The 20,294-nt window shown below is 47.2% G+C and overlaps 1 protein-coding gene across 1 annotated transcript; it reads right to left on the bottom strand.

Annotated features, from left to right (window-relative positions):
• Positions 1-1,225: 1,225 nt before the first annotated feature.
• Positions 1,226-19,892, bottom strand: Pnliprp2 (pancreatic lipase related protein 2). Its single transcript, NM_057206.1, is given in 12 exon segments — positions 1,226-1,307; positions 3,157-3,324; positions 4,538-4,649; positions 7,456-7,585; positions 10,604-10,722; positions 13,218-13,337; positions 14,592-14,711; positions 15,992-16,103; positions 17,065-17,199; positions 17,729-17,854; positions 19,053-19,207; positions 19,727-19,892. Coding segments are annotated over 12 exon segments (1,449 nt in total). The 5' UTR covers positions 19,815-19,892; the 3' UTR covers positions 1,226-1,243.
• Positions 19,893-20,294: the final 402 nt, after the last annotated feature.

Genomic DNA, 20,294 nt, shown 5'->3' with positions numbered 1-20,294 from the left:
GGAAGAGGATAACATCAGGAGGCCACCTGTTGGAAGAGGCTAATGTGAGTCAGGTCTTAGGAACGGGTTTCTCATGAGGACAGACTGCCATGAGGTCAGTAGACCTTCTGCTTCTCTCTTGTTTCTGCACACACCCACTTGTCCGCCATGTTGTGCTTGCCATTTAGACTCGCCAGCTACCAGAACTGAGAGGAATGAGAAAGAAGCTTTTTCCTCTGTGCGCTGCCAGCATCGGGCATTTTGCCATTGTTACCTCTTGTTTCACTAGTAACCGACTAGAGCAGCCTCTCCCCGGGCTAGCTGCTCACTTACACCCATTATCATCTTCCTCTGTTGGTCTCTTCTGGTTTCGTTATCTGAACAGTGGGCCTCGGTTGTGCATACTTCACAACCTTCTCTGCGACTGTGACTTGTGTTACCCACTTGCCTTTGAGTCTCTGTTACTTTGAAATAAAAATCATGTTGACCGGCACCTCTCGCCCCATGGATTGGCTGCCGTTTATGTGCCAGACACTGTGGTATGTGATTTTCACGCATGCCACATTTACTTAATCCTAACTGCTGCCCTGTGTGCAAGGTGCAACTGTGGAGCACGGAGGAGTCACGTGGTGCAGTGCCAGCTGGGAAACCACTACAAAGCTTTATTTCTAGTGTTAAGATCTGTAGGGGCTGGAGAGATAGCTCAGTGGTTAGGAGCAGGAGCAGGTACTGCTCTCACACAGGACCAGAGTTTGGTTCCTAGTACCCATACTGGACAGCTCCTAGCCATTTGTAACTCTAGAATGTGCATGCATACCTGCACAGCGCGCACACACACACAGAGAGAAAGAGAGAGAGAGAGAGAGAGAGAGAGAGAGAGAGAGAGAGAGAGAGATAACCTAGGAATTTGTAGTTAAGGAGGGGGAGAATTTGCCACAAACCCAGAAGGAACTGTACTCAGTGTTTTTCACCTTTGTTAACTTGCTTTTAAAGACCCTTTCTCTTCTTTCACATCATGAGCTATTTTAACCCCAAAACACCTCACAATTATATGAGCACAAGATGCACAGCATGCCCTGAAGTGCAGAGATATGACAGGGGCGTGTGTGGGAAGTCTCAGGTATTATTATCTTTGTTACCTTGCTCTTTGAACCAGGCATCTTTCGAAACGTGACCCCACTACATGGAGAACGGCACACTACACCCCAACCTCAGACCAAGTGCATCAGGAATGTTTATTATGGGGAGAGTCACGGGCACATCTTTAACAAGGATAAAGCGACTGTAAGACGTCTTCACGCACAGTGTCGCTGCTACAGAAGTTGTACCTGTGGAAAAAGCAGCAGGCGGGTTCGTCAGAGGGTTCACCTCTTCGATGAGACTGTAAGACAGCAGTCAGCTCCAAGGTTTGCTTCAGCCTGAAACACTCTGGGACCCCAGTCAGGAACACAACTGATTCCCACTAAAAACTAACCCAAATCCATTCTTCTTGAGGGCTGTTCAAATGTTGAAAGTGGACCAAACACTTCAAACCAGTGTTTGTAACTCAAGGTTTCCTATTCCTTTGGTCTCACAGAAGCCTCCAGCAGCCCTGCTACTGACACAGAAAGGGTGTTCCCTTTGAGGTCTATATTTTCTTCAGGCTACAATGCCTCATTGTCTTTCTGATTATTATCTTTTGAGGAGTTCTTTTTTTCTTTCTATATTTTGAAATAAGTAGGTTTCCTGGTTATCTTTAACCGCCAATTCGATACACCCTCGAGTCATCTTAGAGGACTGCCTCAATGGAGGAATTACTCAGATAAGATTGGTTTGTGGGCAAGTATGGGACATTGTCTTGATTGCTAATTGATACAGGAGGGCCCAGCCCACTGTGGGCAGCACCATTCCCTAGACAGATGGTCCTGAACTGTGTGAGAAAGCTGGCTATGAGCCACCTAGCACAACATACTCCATTTGGCTAGGAAGTGAGAGAGTTCCTTGGTCAGAGAATGCTGTTTGGATCAGCAAGAGGATGTTCCTTCACGTTCCAGCCTGGACTCCCTTCATTGATGGACTGTGACTTGGAGTCCAGAGCAAAAATACTCCCCTCCCGCCATGACCTTGATGCTTTTGGTTAGAGTGTTTTAGCTCAGCAACAGAACAGAAACTAGAACACCAGGTTCTATCACAACCCTAAGGAAGATTCCTTTTCCTGAGGGTGAGCTCATGTCTCTGTCCCTCCCCTGGCAAAGGTCTGGAAAGAAAAAAAATTTATACTAAAAACTGCACACCGAAACTAATTCCATCACAGTTTTCCTAGATTTTCTGGTCTCTTGTCTTTGCCCTTGCCTTGCTGAATATTGTCTAAGGGAAAGGATACTCAGTCTTCTCAGTAAGTCAGATGGCTCAGCGGAGAGGCAAGAGGGAAGCTGGGTATTTAATGAGCAAAAGGGAAGATGAACTAATATCTCCATGACATGAAGGATGGGGAGACAGATGACTTGGCGGATGGAAGAGGAAGCTGTCGTGAGAATTTTGGCTTCTTTAAAAAAAAATACAGACATAGGAATATGGTTTTGTTTTAATCCCAAATGTGCAATAACGGGCTGCTTCAGACTGACCACAGCTGACTGTGATTGGCCTTGTGCTCTAGCAAGTACGTGATTTTGCTGGGGGAAGATAGTTTCTGTTATTGTGGGGACTTTTCAGAGTGTACATATATATATATATATATATGTGTGTAGTATACACATATATATGTACATATATATATGTATATACACATACATACATACATGCATGCATGCTAGAGTCCCAGATAGGGTGGGTTGTTGGTTGCTGTTTGTTACGTCGTCATACACAAAGAAGAAAGAAGAAATTAGATATTCTGATGGCAAAGATCAAACTTGCCCTAAGGAACTCAATGTCCCTAATCAGCAGGAAGTAGTCTAAAGATGATATCACCCCCTTTCCTTTCTAGCCTTTTTTCCTCTCTGATCTAGAGTAAAGGGGCTGAAAGGGTAGAAAAAGGATGGGAAAGGGTGGAAAAAAGAAGAACTCACAAAGCAGCAAAGACCCATGCGTGGTAAGTGACAGAGAATGTTCGGATGGGCGGGCGAGGGATTGGAAGGATGGGAGGATGCATAGGCTGGGAGGAGCATAAATGAAACCAGACTTGGAATGTCAGATACGTACTCTTTCCCGTCTACACCACTTTGCACTGTGATCTGCGAAGCTCCCAGAGTGGGCCGGAAGAGATTTATCACCTTGTTGTTCCAGAGGAACTTAACCTTCTGGATTTCTCCAACATTGATGTCCACATCAATGTCACGAACATGCCTTGCTTCCGGTTTGAGGGATCCTCTGATTACATAGGAGTATCATGTCAGCTGGGTGCGTGCATAGGATGGCATTCACCTATCGTTTCTCCAAATGAAGCGGGTACTGGTTTCTGTAACACCTGGAGGGTCTCCAAACATATCCAGGGACTTCACAAGCAAACACATTTCTGGAGAACATTTGGAGTGGTTGGGAACTCTAAGTTTGCTACAGGACGAATTGAAGCAGTGTCTTTGGTTGAAAGAGGCATGGAACTTGGCAAACACAGATAACATCACACAAGTAACTCCAGAAGTTGACAAATAAATTAAGCATGTGTGGAACCACAAAAGTTAGTGGAAAAGAAGAATGTAATTTTTACCATCTAAGCTATATATTCACTCAACACACACCTACCAAGCTTTTCATTTATCTAGCATAAGCTAGAGCCTGATACTATGACTGTAATGACCTCTGGGCCCCAGGCTTCACGTCCACCTCTCTATCTACTGGGAAGAGTGAGGCAAAGTGGGTTGTCCTGTGGATGAGCCTTGCTCAGGGGGGAAATGAAAACCAAGCTAGACCAAGTTTAGATTCCAGCTGTTTACAAGGCTGAGGCAGAAGTATTGCCAGTTCAAGGCCAGCCTGGGCAACTTAGTGAGATCTTATCTCAAAACAAACACACAAACTAAACAGAAACCCTAAGAGGAGGGTTGGAGCTAAGGCTCAGTTGTGAAGTATTTGCCCAGCTTGCCAAAGGCCCATGGGTCCAGCTCCAAGTATCATGTCACACATAGACATAGATACACACACACACACACACACACACAATACAATACACACACACACACAATACACACACACACACACACACACACACACACACACACACACACACACACACGCCTGTGTCTTGTGGCTGACAAAAGCAACCACCATGTGATACATTGTAAACCATGATATCTCTCACAGAGCCTCATTGTTCTCATATATAAAATGGTGTGATTGGATTAGACATGGCAATTTCCTTCCAGCTCAGACAGTTTGGGACTATGTTCTATTGAGTAAATTTGTAAAGTGGTGGATAACCAAGTTGTTAGGAGTCACCTCTTTTTTTTTTCTTTTTTTTTTCGGAGCTGGGGACCAAACCCAGGGCCTTGCGCTTGCTAGGCAAGTGCTCTACCGCTGAGCTAAATCCCCAACCCCAGGAGTCACCTCTTATGGGAAGTTTAGCCATTGCATTTACTACAAAACTTACTTGAAAATTTCATACTGCTTTGAGTTTCCATTATTTCCGTACAGAGCAACCAAAATGTACCCACTCAGTTTCTTTGCTCCTGACAGTGTGACTGATACTTTGTATCTCCAACCTGTGCCAAGAAGTAATATTGTTTCAAAAGACTCATACTGTTGAAAAGGAAAAGACTCAACTGGAAGTGCTACTTTTCTAAGATTGACTTCCCCTAGGGTAAGAGTTGACAGGGACGGAGTTATGTTCTTCCACGGAGTTGACCCATGATTCAGATTCTGGGAAGGTGAGGAGACTGAGGGGACAGAAAATGTGACAGCTGAGCACAGCGCAGTGTCTGTCATGATGGATGAAAGTTGTATCTGACAGACACGGGAGGGTTTCCCCTCCTCCGTCCCAATTCGTATGTTGAGGTCCTAACTGTTTGTGATGGCTAGTTTTTTGTCAACATGACACAAGTTAGAGTTATCCGAGAGGAATGAACCTCAATTGAAGAAGTGCCGCCATAAGATTGGGCTGTCAGCAAGTGTATAGAACAGTTTCTTAATTAGAGATTGATGGGAGAAGGCTAAGTGCATTATGGGTGGCGCCATCCCTGGACTGGAGGTACTTGGTTCTATAAAAGAGCAGGCTGAGCAAGCCATGAGGAGTAAGCCAGCAAGCAGCACCCTCCATGGCCTCTGCATCAGCTCTTGCCTCCAGGTTCCTGCCCTGCTCGAGTTTGTGCCCTGACTTCCTTCAATGATATACAGTGATACAGAAGTGTGAGCCAAATAAATCCTTTCCTCCCCAACTTGCTTTTGGTCATAGTGTTACATCACAGCAATAGAAACTCCTAACTAGGACAGAAATTGGTACCAGGATAGTGGGGGTATTGGCTGTTGACCATGTGGGGGGGATTGTGTTGGGGAGGAATTTGAAACTTTGGGCTAGAAGAGCTGTTGAGTGTTGAGAGCTCTAGGAGATGTTCTGTAGGAGCTTTGAAGACAAGAACAGCCAGATAATGGGGCCAGGCTCAGGAAGCTTCAGAGGGGAATTTGAGAGCTTGTAATGACCCCCTTGTGACCATTCACTGTGGTTCTGGTTAGCTGGGGCTGGAGAATCAGCTCTGATTAACAAGGGTCCAGAATCACTGAAGTCACACCTTTGATTTACTGGGGTGTTGATGCTGGTCAGCTGGTGCTGAGAAATCAGTAATGCCTAAGAGACCAGCATCACTGAGGTGAAATCTTGTCGGAAGTATTTCTCCTAAGTCAGTCTGAACACAAGCTGTGTTCCAGAGGCAGCCAAGGCTCTACCTCATGCAGGCAGAAGAACTGGTAGTGTAACAGTCTCCCAGGTGGTACTGGTTTTGAAGGCATGAAGGAGTCATGGAGAGCAGCTAAGGCTTGTTACTGGGAGAAGCCATTCGGGAAGGCATAGCCAGAGTAGCAGGGGAAGCCCCAGATCTGAAGGGGCCATGGAGGAAGCTGAGGCTCTGCAGCAGGAAGAGAGCCTGTGTGTGAGAAGCTGTGAGTGAAAGTGTAGCCTACTTGCTGTAGAAGATCCCAGAATTTTGGAGATTCCAGTACCATGGGAGGACTGCCAAGAACAGCAGCGGCCATGGAGCGGTACCAGTCAGAGTCTAGAAGACAAACTGCATGTTGCAGAGGAGGGAGGCTGAGAATTGACCCAAGCCCCTTGGAGGAGTATAAAAATTGTGAATAAATCCCAGATAATTGGACACTGAGTTCTTATTCTATCAGAGTTTGGTTTTGTTTGTCAGATTGTGACTGTGCCCTGGTTCTTCCCTCTTGAAATAAGGAAGTGTTTATTTTTTATTTTACAGGGACCCACAGTTGAGAGACTTAATTTCAAAGGACTTTCAATTTTAAAAAGAGACCAGCTATTTTAAAGAGACTGAATTTGTAAGTGTTTTACTTTTTAAAGATTTTGGGACTTCTGAAAATTGGAATGTTTATCTTATAACGTTGATATTAATGTGTTCTTGGCAAAGAACAAGAAAGAACAGGTTGTAGCTTAATAGTGATCTGTGTGCGTGTGTGTGTGTGTGTGTGCGTGCACACATACATGTTTGCTTGTATGTGTGCGCACACATGTACATACATGTGTTTGGGCATATCTGTGTGTATGTCTCTGTGTGTATCTGTGTTTGTGTGTGTGTGTGTGTGTGTGTGTGTGCCTGTGTGCTTGCCTGTCTGTGTATATCTGTGTGTGCATGTGTGAGTATGTGTGTCTGTGTGTGTCTGCGTGCATGTGTGTGTATCTCTCTGTGTGTGTACCTATATGTATGTGTGTGTCTGTGTTTGTGTGTACATGTGTGTATACCTGTATGCTCACATGTCTCTGTGTATGTCTGCGTGTGTGCATATGTATCTGTGTGTGTACCCATATGTACGTGTGTGTCTGTGTTTGTGTGTGCATGTGTGTTTGTGTATATGCCTGTGTGCTTGTGTGTGTCTTTGTGTATGTCTGTGTGTGTGTGTTCATGTGTGAGTATGTGTGTCTGTGTGTGTCTACGTGCATGTGTGTGTATCTCTGTGTGTGTACCCATATGTATGTGTGTGTCTGTGTTTGTGAGTGCCTGTGTGCTTGTGTGTGTCTTTGTGTATGCATGTGAGTTAGATGTCAGGCAGTCATCTGTGATAATATTCTGATTTACAGTCCCATTTCTTCTGTTGCTTTCTTCTGGAAATAACATGCATATCCTCCCTGTCATGAGGTGAACGTGTAATTCACCGACTCTCTTTTCCTCAGGTTTCACAGGCATTACACCCCAAAGGGCGTGCTGTTCTGCCACCCTTACACTACAGCTTGTGGCACTGCCGGTTGAGTTTTTGTCAGTTAACTCCAAGGGGACTAACCAGCGGAGCTCATGTGCCTTTTAAAATTATTTTAAGAAAATTGTAAGTAAAATGGAAACTTACGAGTAAAGTTACCACTATCTCCTGTATTCAGATAAACGGTTTGTTCCACAGTAGCGGTTTTCCCCTCAAATTGATCAGCATAGTGCCCCATTTTGGGACACCCTTCTTCTGGACAAGGGAAGCAGTCATTCTAGTGCAAAGAAATCATTTCTTAGTTGGAGACCTTGCCCCAGGTCCCTCTCTTCCTACCCCCTCTCCCTCCCTCCCTCTCTCCCTCCCTCCTTTCCTCCCTCCTTCCCTCTCTACCCCCTCTCCCTCCCTCTCTTCCTCCCTCCCTCCTTCTTTCCTTCCTTTAATTCTTTTTCTTTCTTTGTTTGAGACAGGGTCTCTTTATTTGCCCTGACTGTCCTGGAACTCATTGTGTAGACCAGGCTCTCCTGAGACTCAGAGATCAGCCTGCCCCTGCCTCTGCCTCTGCCTCTGCCTCTCTGCCTCTCTGCCTCTCTGCCTCTCTGCCTCTCTGCCTCTCTGCCTCTCTGCCTCTCTGCCTCTCTGCCTCTCTGCCTCTCTGCCTCTCTGCCTCTCTGCCTCTCTGCCTCTCTGCCTCTCTGCCTCTCTGCCTCTGCCTCTGCCTCTGCCTCTGCCTCTGCCTCTGCCTCTGCCTCTGCCTCTGCCTCTGCCTCAGTACAGGGATTAAAATGCACCACCACACCTGGCCCAGATCCTCACTTTCCTCTCTTTTTGAAATAACTTGTCTTTCCAACTGTCTTCTCCCTAGAGACATCATTTTACAATCCCCTTTCCTATATGATTTGTTTCCCAACTATAAGTTTTCAAGGTACATTGTTGGGTGTTCTGCATGTTTAGGAATGATCCTTTGTATAATTCTGAGAATGAATGCATAGTCATGGGCCCAGGGAGATGTGTGTGTGCGTGTATGCATGCATGTTTGAGCTAGTAAAATAAGTGAGCCACCAGGAGAATGAAACGAGAGAAGGGTAAGTAGAAGGATGGAGAGAAATAGAAATATAAATAGATAATAGATAAAAGCTAAATCAATAGATCAGTGGATCAATGACAGACAGATAGACAGGAAGGGAGGGAAGGAGGGAGGAGGGAGGGAGAGAGGGAGAGAGGAAGGAAGGAGGAGAGAAGGAGGAGGGAGGGAAGAGACAAGGATCCTTAACCATTTGCTTTTACTATGAATGATTTTACCACCCTGGTTGATCCCACCCAGCCCTCCTTAGATGGCCGTTCACTCACTGGTCCTTTTAATCAGGTGAGCACTCTGTAGCAGGATATCATGGTCCTCTGTTCTCTGACCCTACACCTCACCACAAATACATGGTGTGAGACTTGCAAAGAGTCAGATGTTGGGAGCCAAGGGACTGCCCAGTCTCCCAACCAGGGCAGGCAAGGCTACTTACTGTGTGACCCCAGACTGTGATGATCAGAGAGGAGGAGGTTCTTTCAACCCAGATACATCTCATGATGTTAAGGGCAAAATTAGTTTTGAAAAAAAGTAAATTTAAATGTAGTTTTTCCTTGACAAAGATATTTTAAAATCGAGAGTTTTTGCTATTCTTGATGTAGTAAGTGATTTCGGTGAAGAGCATCATCAAAAACTCAATTTTTTTTTGCTGAGTTTACTACTGAAAACAGAGTCAGTCCCCTAAAAGGTTATTTAGAATGAGTTAGTGCTTTTAAAACAGAGAGATCTGTCAGACATAACCTCAACTGAATAATCCAACATCAGTCATCAAATACCAAGAAGGTGTTGGTGAATGGATGTCCCAGGTTGTGACCTGCTGAGAAGGGCCCTATGTCAGCCACCAAATCGGAAAGAAACCAACAGCTTCAGTCCGTGGGGCAGTCTATCAAACGTCCTAGAAACCTCAGAACTATCTGTGTCCTGGAAGACTAAGGAAAAATGCTGAACTGCTCTGTGTTATAGAAGAAAGAGGCAATAAATGCAATGCAGAAGCAGGGGTGGGGGGGAGGGGGAGGAGAGACAGGAGGAAAGGAAAGACAGAAAGGAGGAGGGAAGGAGAGACAGAGGGGGAGGGAAGGAAAGAGAGGAAGGAGGGAAGGAGAGACAGAGGGGGAGGGAAGGAGAGACAGAGGGGGAGGGAAGGAGAGACAGAGGGGGAGGGAAGGAGAGACAGAGGGGGAGGGAAGGAAAGAGAGGAAGGAGGGAAGGAGAGACAGAGGGGGAGGGAAGGAGAGACAGAGGGGGAGGGAAGGAAAGAGAGGAAGGAGGGAAGGAGAGACAGAGGGGGAGGGAAGGAAAGAGAGGAAGGAGGGAAGGAGAGACAGAGGGGGAGGGAAGGAGAGACAGAGGGGGAGGAAAGGAAAGAGAGGAAGGAGGGAAGGAGAGACAGAGGGGGAGGGAAGGAAAGAGAGGAAGGAGGGAAGGAGAGACAGAGGGGGAGGGAAGGAGAGACAGGGGGAGGGAAGGAAAGAGAGGAAGGAGGGAAGGAGAGACAGAGGGGGAGGGAAGGAGAGACAGAGGGAGGAGGGAAGGAGAGACAGAGGGAGGAGGGAAGGAGAGACAGGAAGAAAGGAAAGACAGAAAGGAGGAGGGAAGGAGAGACAGAGGGGGAGGGAAGGAAAGAGAGGAAGGAGGGAAGGAAGAGAGGAGGGAAGATGGAAGGAGAAGCAGGAAGAAGGGAGGGATAGGAGAAGGAAGTTAGGAAGGAATGACGGTGGCAGGCCAGTGCAGTTCTAGCAAACTTTAGAAAAATGGGGTTTTGTCCACAGGGCTTACACATTTAAAATGCTAGTGTGTAAGAGATGGATTTCTTAAGTGCCCTTCATAGAAGGCTGTTCTTGTCCTTGGAGATGATACAGAGAACAGCGCCTCTTATCTCTGTTCCACGTTCACACACAAACACACAGACATGCTTGTGTGGGAAACCTTAGCCACTGGTCCACGTGAGTGACAGGTGTAACGGGCACTTACTTCTGTGCACCTATTTCAACCTTCCCCTAGGCTGGGAATTGTCCTAAATGAAAAGCTGGAGACCCTGAGGAGGTCAGTCAGCAATATGGTCTCCACCCCAGTCCACTCCCCTCCTGGAGGAATGTGGCTTTGGCAACTTCTACATATCCCCCTACCCTACAGCCCTGACCTGCCAGCCCCGTTTCATGCCTGAAGGGTCTCATGAACCTTTTCATTATGTTCTATGTCACAGAGACAGTGACCTACCTGCTGGAACTTCTCATAGGAAGAGCAAGGGTACCCCAGGAAGCCGTCGGGGTTGAGGATGCTGCTGGCGTAGTACTTGTAGCTCCGCAGGTGGTTGCAGGCTACAAAGTTTTGAGTTCCTGAGAAAGCCAAGGCCACAGGAGTGAGAGAAGGGCCTTCACCTTCAGGTCAACCATTCTGAGTGAGTAAGGAGCAGCCTCCACACCTCAGGCCTCTGGCCAGGGAACGGCTGAAGGCTCACAAATCCTGGCAAGCATGCTTGTTGAATGCATGTAACATATATATAACAAACATGAAAGGGCTGGAGGATGGGGGAACCAAGGGAGGGAGGGAGGGAGGGAGGGAGAGAGAGAGAGAGAGAGAGAGAGAGAGAGAGAGAGAGAGAGAGAACACAGAAAGAGAAACAGACACCGACTAGTTTACACACACATAGAAAGAGAGAAGAGAACAATCAATTTAAAAAAACTTTTTTAAATGATAAATTTACTTATTTTAAAAAAAAACTGATAATTTAGACATTGAAAAAGAAACATATCTCACAGACCACATTAACCTCAAGAAGAAAGATGACCAAAGTGTAGATGCTTCAGTCCTTCTTGAAAGAGGGAACAAAAATATTCATAGGAGGGGATATAGAGACAAGGTTTGGAGCAGAGACTGAAGGAACAGCCATTCAGAGCCTGCTCCACCTGGATATACACCCCATTTATATACAGCCACCAAAACTAGATAATATTGATGAAGCCAAGAAGTGCATGCTGACAGGAGCCTGCTATAGCTGTCTCCTGAGAGGCTCTGTCAGAGCATGGCAAATACAGAAGTGAATGCTAGCAGCAAACCATTGAACTGAAGAAAAAAAAATTTTTAAAGAGAAAGCAATAGCTTTTAAAACAATACCCACATAGATATACATGGAGAGAGAGAGAGAGAGAGAGAGAGAGAGAGAGAGAGAGAGAGAGAGAGAGAGAGAGGCTGTGATCATTATCTGTGGTTTCTGCACCTTTGGGTTCAGACAACCATGACTGGTGCATGCTGTTAGGTCTATAATGGTTGAGTCTGTACTGAGCGTGAGCTGACTTATTGTCAGTATTCTTAGCAGGGCAGCCATGTGGATATACAGCCCTTCCTGGGGACCAACTATCTTGGGTCTCACTGTTATGGCTGTGTAACAACTCCTGTCTGCTGGGGGATTCCAGTGTACCACCAGATTCTACTTTAACCCAAAGATGACTTGTTTGTGGAAATCATTTTTCACTTCTCTAGTTACTTGATGTAAAACTTCCCATGGAGAAATCTACAAAGATCATTCTTGGGGGCCACTCATCAAGAAAGGACCTGTTCCCTTTACAGGTGGGGTAGCTTTGCTCCCTGGGCTCCTAGCCCTGCCCTGCTGTGTTCACAGCCCAGCCTCCAGGTCAGGGCTCACCCCAGTGCCCTCAGTAGACAACAGAACCTGCTTTAAACTTAATTGTTTCTTTGATCCAAAATTGCTGCTCAGGGATCCCATAATAAAGGACAAAGTGCGTTCAATTGTTCCCTGTGCCCAGCGGCTGCGTGACTTGTGTGACACACAATAGAAACACACTCCCGGTGCTCATGGGCCGGTTCACTCTAAATTGCCTCTTTAATTAATCCGGGTTCTCTGCTATTGTGTGTGCCTTGCTTGTCACTTCTGGGAGGGGGCGGCTGTTATCACGACTCAGGCTTTTTTAGGGGGAGAACAGCCAGTCCCGAATGAGGTACCTGGTAAGGGGCCAAGCGGTCAAAAGCTCTGTTTGTCATTAAGGCTGGCTGTTGCTTTCTCCATGCTTCTTGCAGACATGAAGCACACAGGACAGTTAAAGACCACAACAAACCACTCAACAGCGTGTGCTTGTGCTTTCTTCAGGACAGGGCCAGGCCCTGGGGTAATGGGGTGTTCATTAAGTCCCCAGCCACATGGAGTTTCCAATTTAAGAAAAATGTTGACAAATGGTTTACTGACCCAAAGCCCCCTCTCTCAGAAAGAATTCGAAGCCTGGTCTCAGGAGAGGGACAAAGAGTAACTGCAAGCTGGAGAACAAGGGGCAGGCATATCAATGTCTCCGGGATGTCACTCAAGTGGAAGTCTTGCTCTATGGATGAACAAAGTCACACACAGACTCCAGGAAGTCACACAGTCGCCGGCCTTCCAAGGCTTCCTGGAAAACCTCAGAGTGCATCTTCTTCCAGCCAGCCTGGCATAGTCAATAGCAAGAAAGGTAGAGCCCCCACATCCTGTGGAGTTCTGCAGTTCTTCAAGGAGCAGATGCTGAGATCATGTTGAAGGCAAAACCAGAGCTGGGTGTTTGCTCCTCCCCCCATCCAGCCCCTGTCCTGGCATCCTGACAACTGAGAGCCCTTCAGTAAGAAGCTAGGCTTATATATAGGGTAGCCTTGGACAAGTATGTATCCCTCCAGGTACCCAGTGCCTGCTTGTATGAAACATAGAAAGTATCTTAGAGCATTGTGAAAAGCCTGGCTCAGATTGAGACAGCAGAAGGCGGCAAGTCCATGATTTCAGTGGCCAGACTCTCCCACATTCTGCCTCCATCCCAACTGGGAAGGTGCCACATCATTTATCTCATATACATACCTTCCCATATCCCGTTGATATCAACAATGGTGGAAAGGATGTTTTTCTGACATCCTGGCATTTCCTTCCCTCCATTGGGGAAGAAATCCAGATGTCCGACCTTTTGGCTCATTCCAAAACCTGAAATGTTTGAAGCAGTCCCAACATTACATCCTGGTCTCAGTGACATGTCAGTCCATTTGAGCAGCAGCACAAGGCTCCTTGGCACTTCCCCCCTTAGCCACACCAGCTCTTTCCGCAGAGAGTTCTGAAATGGGCAATGGGCAGGACAAAGGAGAAGAACCACCCCGGGAAGTGAGTGGGGAAGGAGGTAGGCGAGGTTTGGGTGAGCGTGGATATATCTATTTGTGCCTATCTGTCTGTCTTGGAGAGGCCCTGGATGATATTGGTAAATCTAAGATCATAAGGCACCAGTAGGCATGTATATGGTAGCATTTGCATGATATTTATTTTTTTAAGTGCTTGGTTTCTGCGTTATATAAATTTACATTATACCTATGCTGAGGATGTACATGCGTGCATGCGTATGACTGCATGTACTCCCCGCAGGTGGAGTTTGTGGAGCATTGTGAGCTGCCCATCATGGGTGCTAGGAACCAGACCGGGGTCCTCTTTGAGTGTGCTATGTGCTTTCAATCACTAAGTAAGCCCCCCTGCACTGTAGATTTTAAAATTTGTGATATGGTGAGCGTACGACAGAAGTTCTCTAAAACCGAGCTACGCTTCAGACCTTCGAGGCTGTGTTGCTATAGTGAGACCCACAGAGGTTACTTGGGGAGTAATAGGCAAATGGGGAGGTGCCTTAATTTTTGTGGTGCATAGACCTGCGATCAAAACCTGGGTTCCACTGACCAACTTCATGATCTTGCTGAATTATTTGGTCTTAGAGTCTCCTCAGCTGTGAGGTGGGGGACAGTTTCCCTTTTAGGGTGTCCCATGATAAGCTTTTATGTGCAAAATGTTCAGTGCAGCACATGTTAAGTATCCAGTAAATGATCCTTTGCCATCATCTTTTTATCATTAAAACATACCCTATAGGTACACATTTCTTTCGTGGTTATACAATACACAGGACTTCTTTTAGGAGAATTAAGCAAAAAGGTGTAGTTCCAACTGGAACCAACTATAGGACAACTGTCACCAAAGCTTTGGCGACTCTTTAAAATAGAGAATTAAGTATAAAAACTTTCAGTCTGGTCAAGTGAAAACATCTGTTCCTGTGGACCCAGGGAGGGACGCAGGCCTTGAGGAGCCTTAGCCTCCTGAAGCTATGCTCTGCAGTTAACCATATTTAACAGTCCCTCTGCAGCTGTGTGTCTCTGGGGGGTGTCACTTGGGCACAATGCCATCCGTCACAGGTCATGAGGAGCTCACCTAGATAGGGAATTATGGGAGCACTATCTGTGTGGATCACGTCTACAAACATGGCATCCGATGGGTCCAACCGAACTTCCTCTGGCAGGCCTTGGAAACAGGGCTCTGCAGGGTCCAGCCCTGAAAGGTAGAATAGAGGTAGAAAAATCGTAGCCTGAGAAAGACAAGGTCTAAGTGTCAAACTGAGGTGAGGTGTGCTGGGTGAAGATCTGCATTCCCTAGAGGTTGCTGTTCTGAGAAGCCACAGTTCCTGGACTAGATGTCAAGATGGAGGCAGGAAACAGAGAATGCTCAGAAATCCCTAGCGTCACCTCTCATTCCCCCATCCCAATTTTCCTCACACAGAGATCACAAGCTCTGTGGCCTCACTCAGTTGCTCCCGGGTCCCCGAGACCCACACCTCCTCCACATCTTTCCCTGAACTGTGTACCTCAGCCTCCTGACCCTTGAGCACATTCTCCCTTTATCCAACTCCTCCTTCACTAAGCCCAGCCTCAAATACCACCTCCTTGCGTCAACTCAGTTTCTCCTTTCTCAGGCTGTCCTGAGCACGGCGTTGTTTTGTGCTCATAAATTCTGCTTTGAATCTTGTCTATTTAGTCATCTGCATTCTGGACTGGTATGTGCATTTCCTAAAGCAGAGGCTGTACCCATCATTTTTCAAAAGGAGCCAGGGAGGAGAAGAGTGTGAAGGCTCTGTCCGTCTACCCTCATCCAGAGGGTGAGAATAGACCATCTGTCATTCAAGCTTATGAAAATCCCTTGGACGGATGGGACAGATAGGCCCCTGCAAACTGAAAACATCTACAGGACTAGAAGTCCCATTTCCATCCCTGAAGCCACCTCCCAGAGAGAGGCAAGGCTACACATTGGTTTGACTGCACAATATGAATAGCTATTTGAGCCTGCTTATATGTGCATTGACTGTTCCTAATGATTTCCTCCATTCACCAGGCACTTCCTAAATGATAAGTCTCTTTCTGGCTGTGCCCAACTGAGCTAAAACATTCAAGAAGTGGAACTAATAAAGTTAAAAAGAAAAAAGCCGTGCCATTTAAAAACAAGCAAACAAAGATCTTTGCTACATTACAGCAGTAATGTCTCTGAAGTTAGGATTCATGAAACTGAACCTGTTTATATTTTTTTTTCTTGTTTTACAAACAGGTCTTTACCTGTGACAATGGATTTTCTGACAGGCATTAAGAAACAAGGGCAATTCTCTTTGAGTCAGGATATCACCTAATAACAGGAGGAGGAGGAGGAGGAGGAGGAGGAGGAGGAGGAGGAGGAGGAGGAGGAGGAGGAGGAGGAGGAGGAGGAGGAGGAGGAGGAGGAAACGGATAAATTTTCCCTACTTCCTGGGGGCCCTCTTACCTCAGACTGGCTCTTAGGACTCCTACCTGTAATCCTGCCCACATGGCCCTCCAGCCTCCTGCCTGCCTCCCCAACCACGTGTGCGCCCAGGCTATGGCCGATGAGATGAACATTCTCTGGGCTGTACCCCATCTCTGTCTGTGGAAAGAGGGAGCGTTAGGTCCCCTGGAACCACTTGGAAACAAGAAGATTGGGAAGCAGAGCCTGGCCCTTACCAGAGGGAAGAAAGCAGGATGGAGCTGGAGACTCCAGGGGAATAAATAGCCCAGGAGATAATGCAGGCTGCGTGTCCTTGGGGGAACATTCCCTGCTCCTACGTGCAGCAACAGTGCTGGCCAGTGGCCACCACGCTAACTGCAGGCCACCTCTCTGGTTGCTGCTGCCACCTGGTGTTGCAGTGGAGGCCTCTGCCCTGATCTCACAGACTGGCTTACAGTGAAAGGGAAGCTTTGAACCCTCCAGAACTTAAAACAGGGAAGAAAGGCAGCCAGGAGTTAAATCCCCCACCCCATCCCTATCCCATATGGGAAAAGGTGAGGCCCAAAGCTTCACAGAGAGAACTGCTGGGCGTCGCAGTCTGCTATCAGTTCCCAGAACAGCTTGCAAGAAAGGTGCTATGTTAGAAGGGGAAACCGAGGCTCTCAGGCCCACACCTAGGGCATTGTAGACAGTCACCGAGGAGAAAGTTTATTGCTTTTCCTCGGAAGGAGTTGAGAACTTGGCTTCCTTGACTTGTGTCCCCAGTCCTGTCTGAACTATGGTCCCTAGCCACGTCTGTGTGCCAGATGTGTGCACCCTACCCCTACAGCTGTGCCCTTCTAATGCTGCCCCTCTCTCTAACTCCTCCCCCTCTCTAACTCCACCCCTAACACCACCCCCCTCTTAACTCTGCCTTTCTCTGTGTGGCTCCCTAACTTCACCCCTCTCACTAACCCGACCCCTCTCCATAACCCCACCCTTCCATGGCCACGCCCACTTCTAGCTCCACCCCTCCGATTCTACCTCAATCTAATTCCACTCCTCCCTAGCTCCTCCCTCTGACTCCACCCCTCTCTAACTACACCCCTCTCTCTGACTCCGCCCCAGACTTGGCCATTACCGATAACACTTGCACTAGGAAGGCAATCTCAGCGCCCACGACCCGAGTGTTGTAGGAGGCTTGGGTGTATTCAGTCCTGGATCCTCGCCTCCAATCGACGCAAATACAGTTCACTTTCTCCACTTGAAACATTTTCTAGGGCAGAGAAAGAGAGAACAAACTTTGTAAACAGGCCAGGTTCACCTTCCAGAGTGCCTGGTCCTTGCTAGCATTTCAGTTTCCTTCCCTCCTGGCACAGCTGACCTTTGGGGTATGATCGTCTTACTAACAAATATGGAGACTGAGGCTTGAGAGGGACTTTTCCTAGTCTCAAAAGGGCTCAAAGCTAGGTCCAAACAAATCCCTAGGCTAAAAAGCTCACAATCGTGGCTTCTGGTGCACTCGCAGACAGTGGCTCCTAGAGCAGATACAGAACACGGCCATGAGCTAGTGGAGCTTAAGAGGGCAATATGCTTGTTTTAATGTTACCTGAGTCCGAGTGTGGAGTCCCCACCTCTGAAGCTTACTGGCTAGCAATGGTGAGTAGGGAGAATGTGGTAATGGAGACCCAAGAAGCAGGCTTTCTTAGAAGGATTTTAGGAAGAATCCTTCTCTGCAGGAACATTTCCCTTCCTGTGTCCCGGGCATGGGGTATGGGATTTGGGTGAGAAGAACGGATAGCAACCTTGCACATGTCCAGCAACCAGCCATCCTCTCCCTTGTCTATGAATCCATGGACGATGAAACGCGTCTTGCGGTCCAGTTGGAAGTTGGAAAACTTGATGGTGTCTGGTTCGGTGGCAGAGATTTTCTGGTTAAATTAGACAAGATGAATTGAAATGTTGGCCTGGCCCATCTGCAAACCTGCAATAGCCAGACCAATGGGACCAATGAGATCCCAGGTCTAGAACCCTGCAGCTGAGTCCTGCGAATTGGGAAAGCCCGAGTTCAATGACCACCTGTCTTCATGAACCTTGAACCTAAATCAAGTATTTCTGTTAAGCACGGTCCAGGCAGCAGACTAGAGTGGGATTAGCAATGGCTGCGACTCAGTTCCTCAATTCTGATGCCACGGAATACTTGTTGTAAGTGGCTCAAAGTGTTATGTCATCACTGCTTTGCTGAGAGAGTTTTGAGGTCAGACCCTATTGAGGTAATAAAATAGCTTATTTAATACTATGCTACCACATTCTGATGGGTGTTTTCAGTCTCTGATTTTCTTTGTGGTCCATCGCATTTTATTTTGTCTATTTGGGCATATTTTCCTGAGAAAGGCCTTTAGGCTTCCTCAGGCAGCTAAGGAGATTCCTGGTATAAGGAAGGTAGAAAATCCTTTGTTAGAAGCCATAACAGCTCTGGGGAGCCTGGTGCTTCAGAATGACTTCCATATGCCCACGGGTTTGCTTGGGAATCTTCTGCCAGCAAACCCTGGAAAGATAGGACAAGGAAGACAGGAATGGCCACTGTGTCTACACAGCTTCCAGGATGGAGGAACTAAGTCCCAGCGTGGATAACCCCAGGCACTCAGACCCAGAGACAGACCTACCTACCGGGACCAAAGCTTGAGCTCCTTAACCTCATAGCAACGTTGTCATTAAAAAAAACCTTGCTGGTTACCTGACTACCTGGAACAGCAGGCCTGTCCTGAGAATCGCCCCAGAGACCTCATATTTTCAAATGCTTTGTGTTGAATTGTATTTTCTGACTTGTATCATCTTAGGAAGGCTTTGCGTATGCTACTGCTCCATGGCCCTGAGAGAAGGTGATCCGGGCCTTACTTGGGTTATGCCTGGACTTCTCCATAAATGTCCCCGTGTACATTTCTGTATTTTATTTGTATACTTTCTGAGATATTCAGGGCTTTATGGACCTTAGAGTCAAGTAAACCCCCTCCATTAGGAGGACCGTTCCAAAGTGTCAATTGTGCCCTAGGCAGCCACTTCGTGGCCCCAATGTGTGGTTCATACTGACTTTGTCATCCAATGCAGACACTCCATGCCAACACTTACTTGGTAGTTATTTGGATTCTCATTTGTGTACAGAAGAAAGCGTGTATCGATGTCCTCTGGGGACCAAGGGAATATCTTCAAAGGCCGCTGAAGCATCCCTGCCCAGGGCTTGTCATTGGAAAAGCAGCCAAGGTGTCCATAGCAAACCTCTTTCCCTGGAAGAGGGGAAAAACAAACCACAAAGAGGACAAGCATAAGGGCCTGGGAAGAAGTAATGTCATCTGTCACAGGAAAATTTTCCAAGTGGACCCTGGCCATGGGCCATCTTGTAGTTCCCTGGATTTCTGTGCCTATAAGAGCTATTGGGTACTGGATGCATCTGGCACACTTCTAGGTTTCTTCCTCAGACACTACCAACCTGAGAGCCCTAGGTTGGTCCTGCAATGGCATGTTTAGTAAGCACCGTTGCCCATAGGCAAACTCAAGGCACATTCACCTGAGATAAAAATAGCACAGGAAGCTTCCAGTCAGCTCAGCGTAAGTCACACGGCTCTTAACATTGAGTATTTACTACTTAGCACGCAGTAATTGCTACTAAACATTAAGTTCTTACTAAGCACGAAGTACTTACTACTTAATGCTTACGAACTCTAGCCCACACATGCCATCGCAGTCTCCGTGATCAAGCTCCGGCCATCACCTTTCCTCTAGAGCAATGGTGACAGCATCCTCACCTCCGACAGTGGCCAGCAGAAGACTGACGATCCAGCAGAGCAACATCTGCACAGATGGAAACAGATTTCCACTGACACCCCTAGGCATAGGATAAGGATGAGGCCAGCAGAGGCCAGACTCAAAGAAGCAGTTAATTCTAGAGTGCACTGCGGAATGTGAACAACTAGAAGACCAGCAGCCTGTACTGTGTAAATGGGGCTGTCCCGGGTGGGTGGGGTGGAGAGGCTGTGTAGGTGGGGCTGAATGTGGTGGACAGGACCGGAGACTGTGTAGATGGGGCTATCCCCCTCAGTGGGCAGGACCGGAAGCTGAGGCCTCCCAGAGTTTAATGATTGAGGTAGCACCACCCAAGGATCTTGGGCTCAAAGTCTTCTTCTGAAGCCACCTCCCTCTTTGGCCCTAATCCCCGCTTTTCTTCTTGTTCAGGTGGCACTATGACTTACTGTGCTACACTGGGATGTATAGCTATGACCAGAGGGGTTTGACCACGACCTTTTATAAACGAGTTTTCTCTTTTGGACGCCATTGAAGAAATGCCAGGACAGGAGAGATAGGGGTGCTCGCAAG

The sequence above is a fragment of the Rattus norvegicus genome, chromosome 1 (genome assembly GCF_036323735.1).
Source record: "Rattus norvegicus strain BN/NHsdMcwi chromosome 1, GRCr8, whole genome shotgun sequence".
Taxonomy (NCBI): domain Eukaryota; kingdom Metazoa; phylum Chordata; class Mammalia; order Rodentia; family Muridae; genus Rattus; species Rattus norvegicus.
The sequence above is the reverse complement of the archived record's forward strand: the minus strand, read 5'-3'. Positions and strand labels throughout refer to the sequence as shown.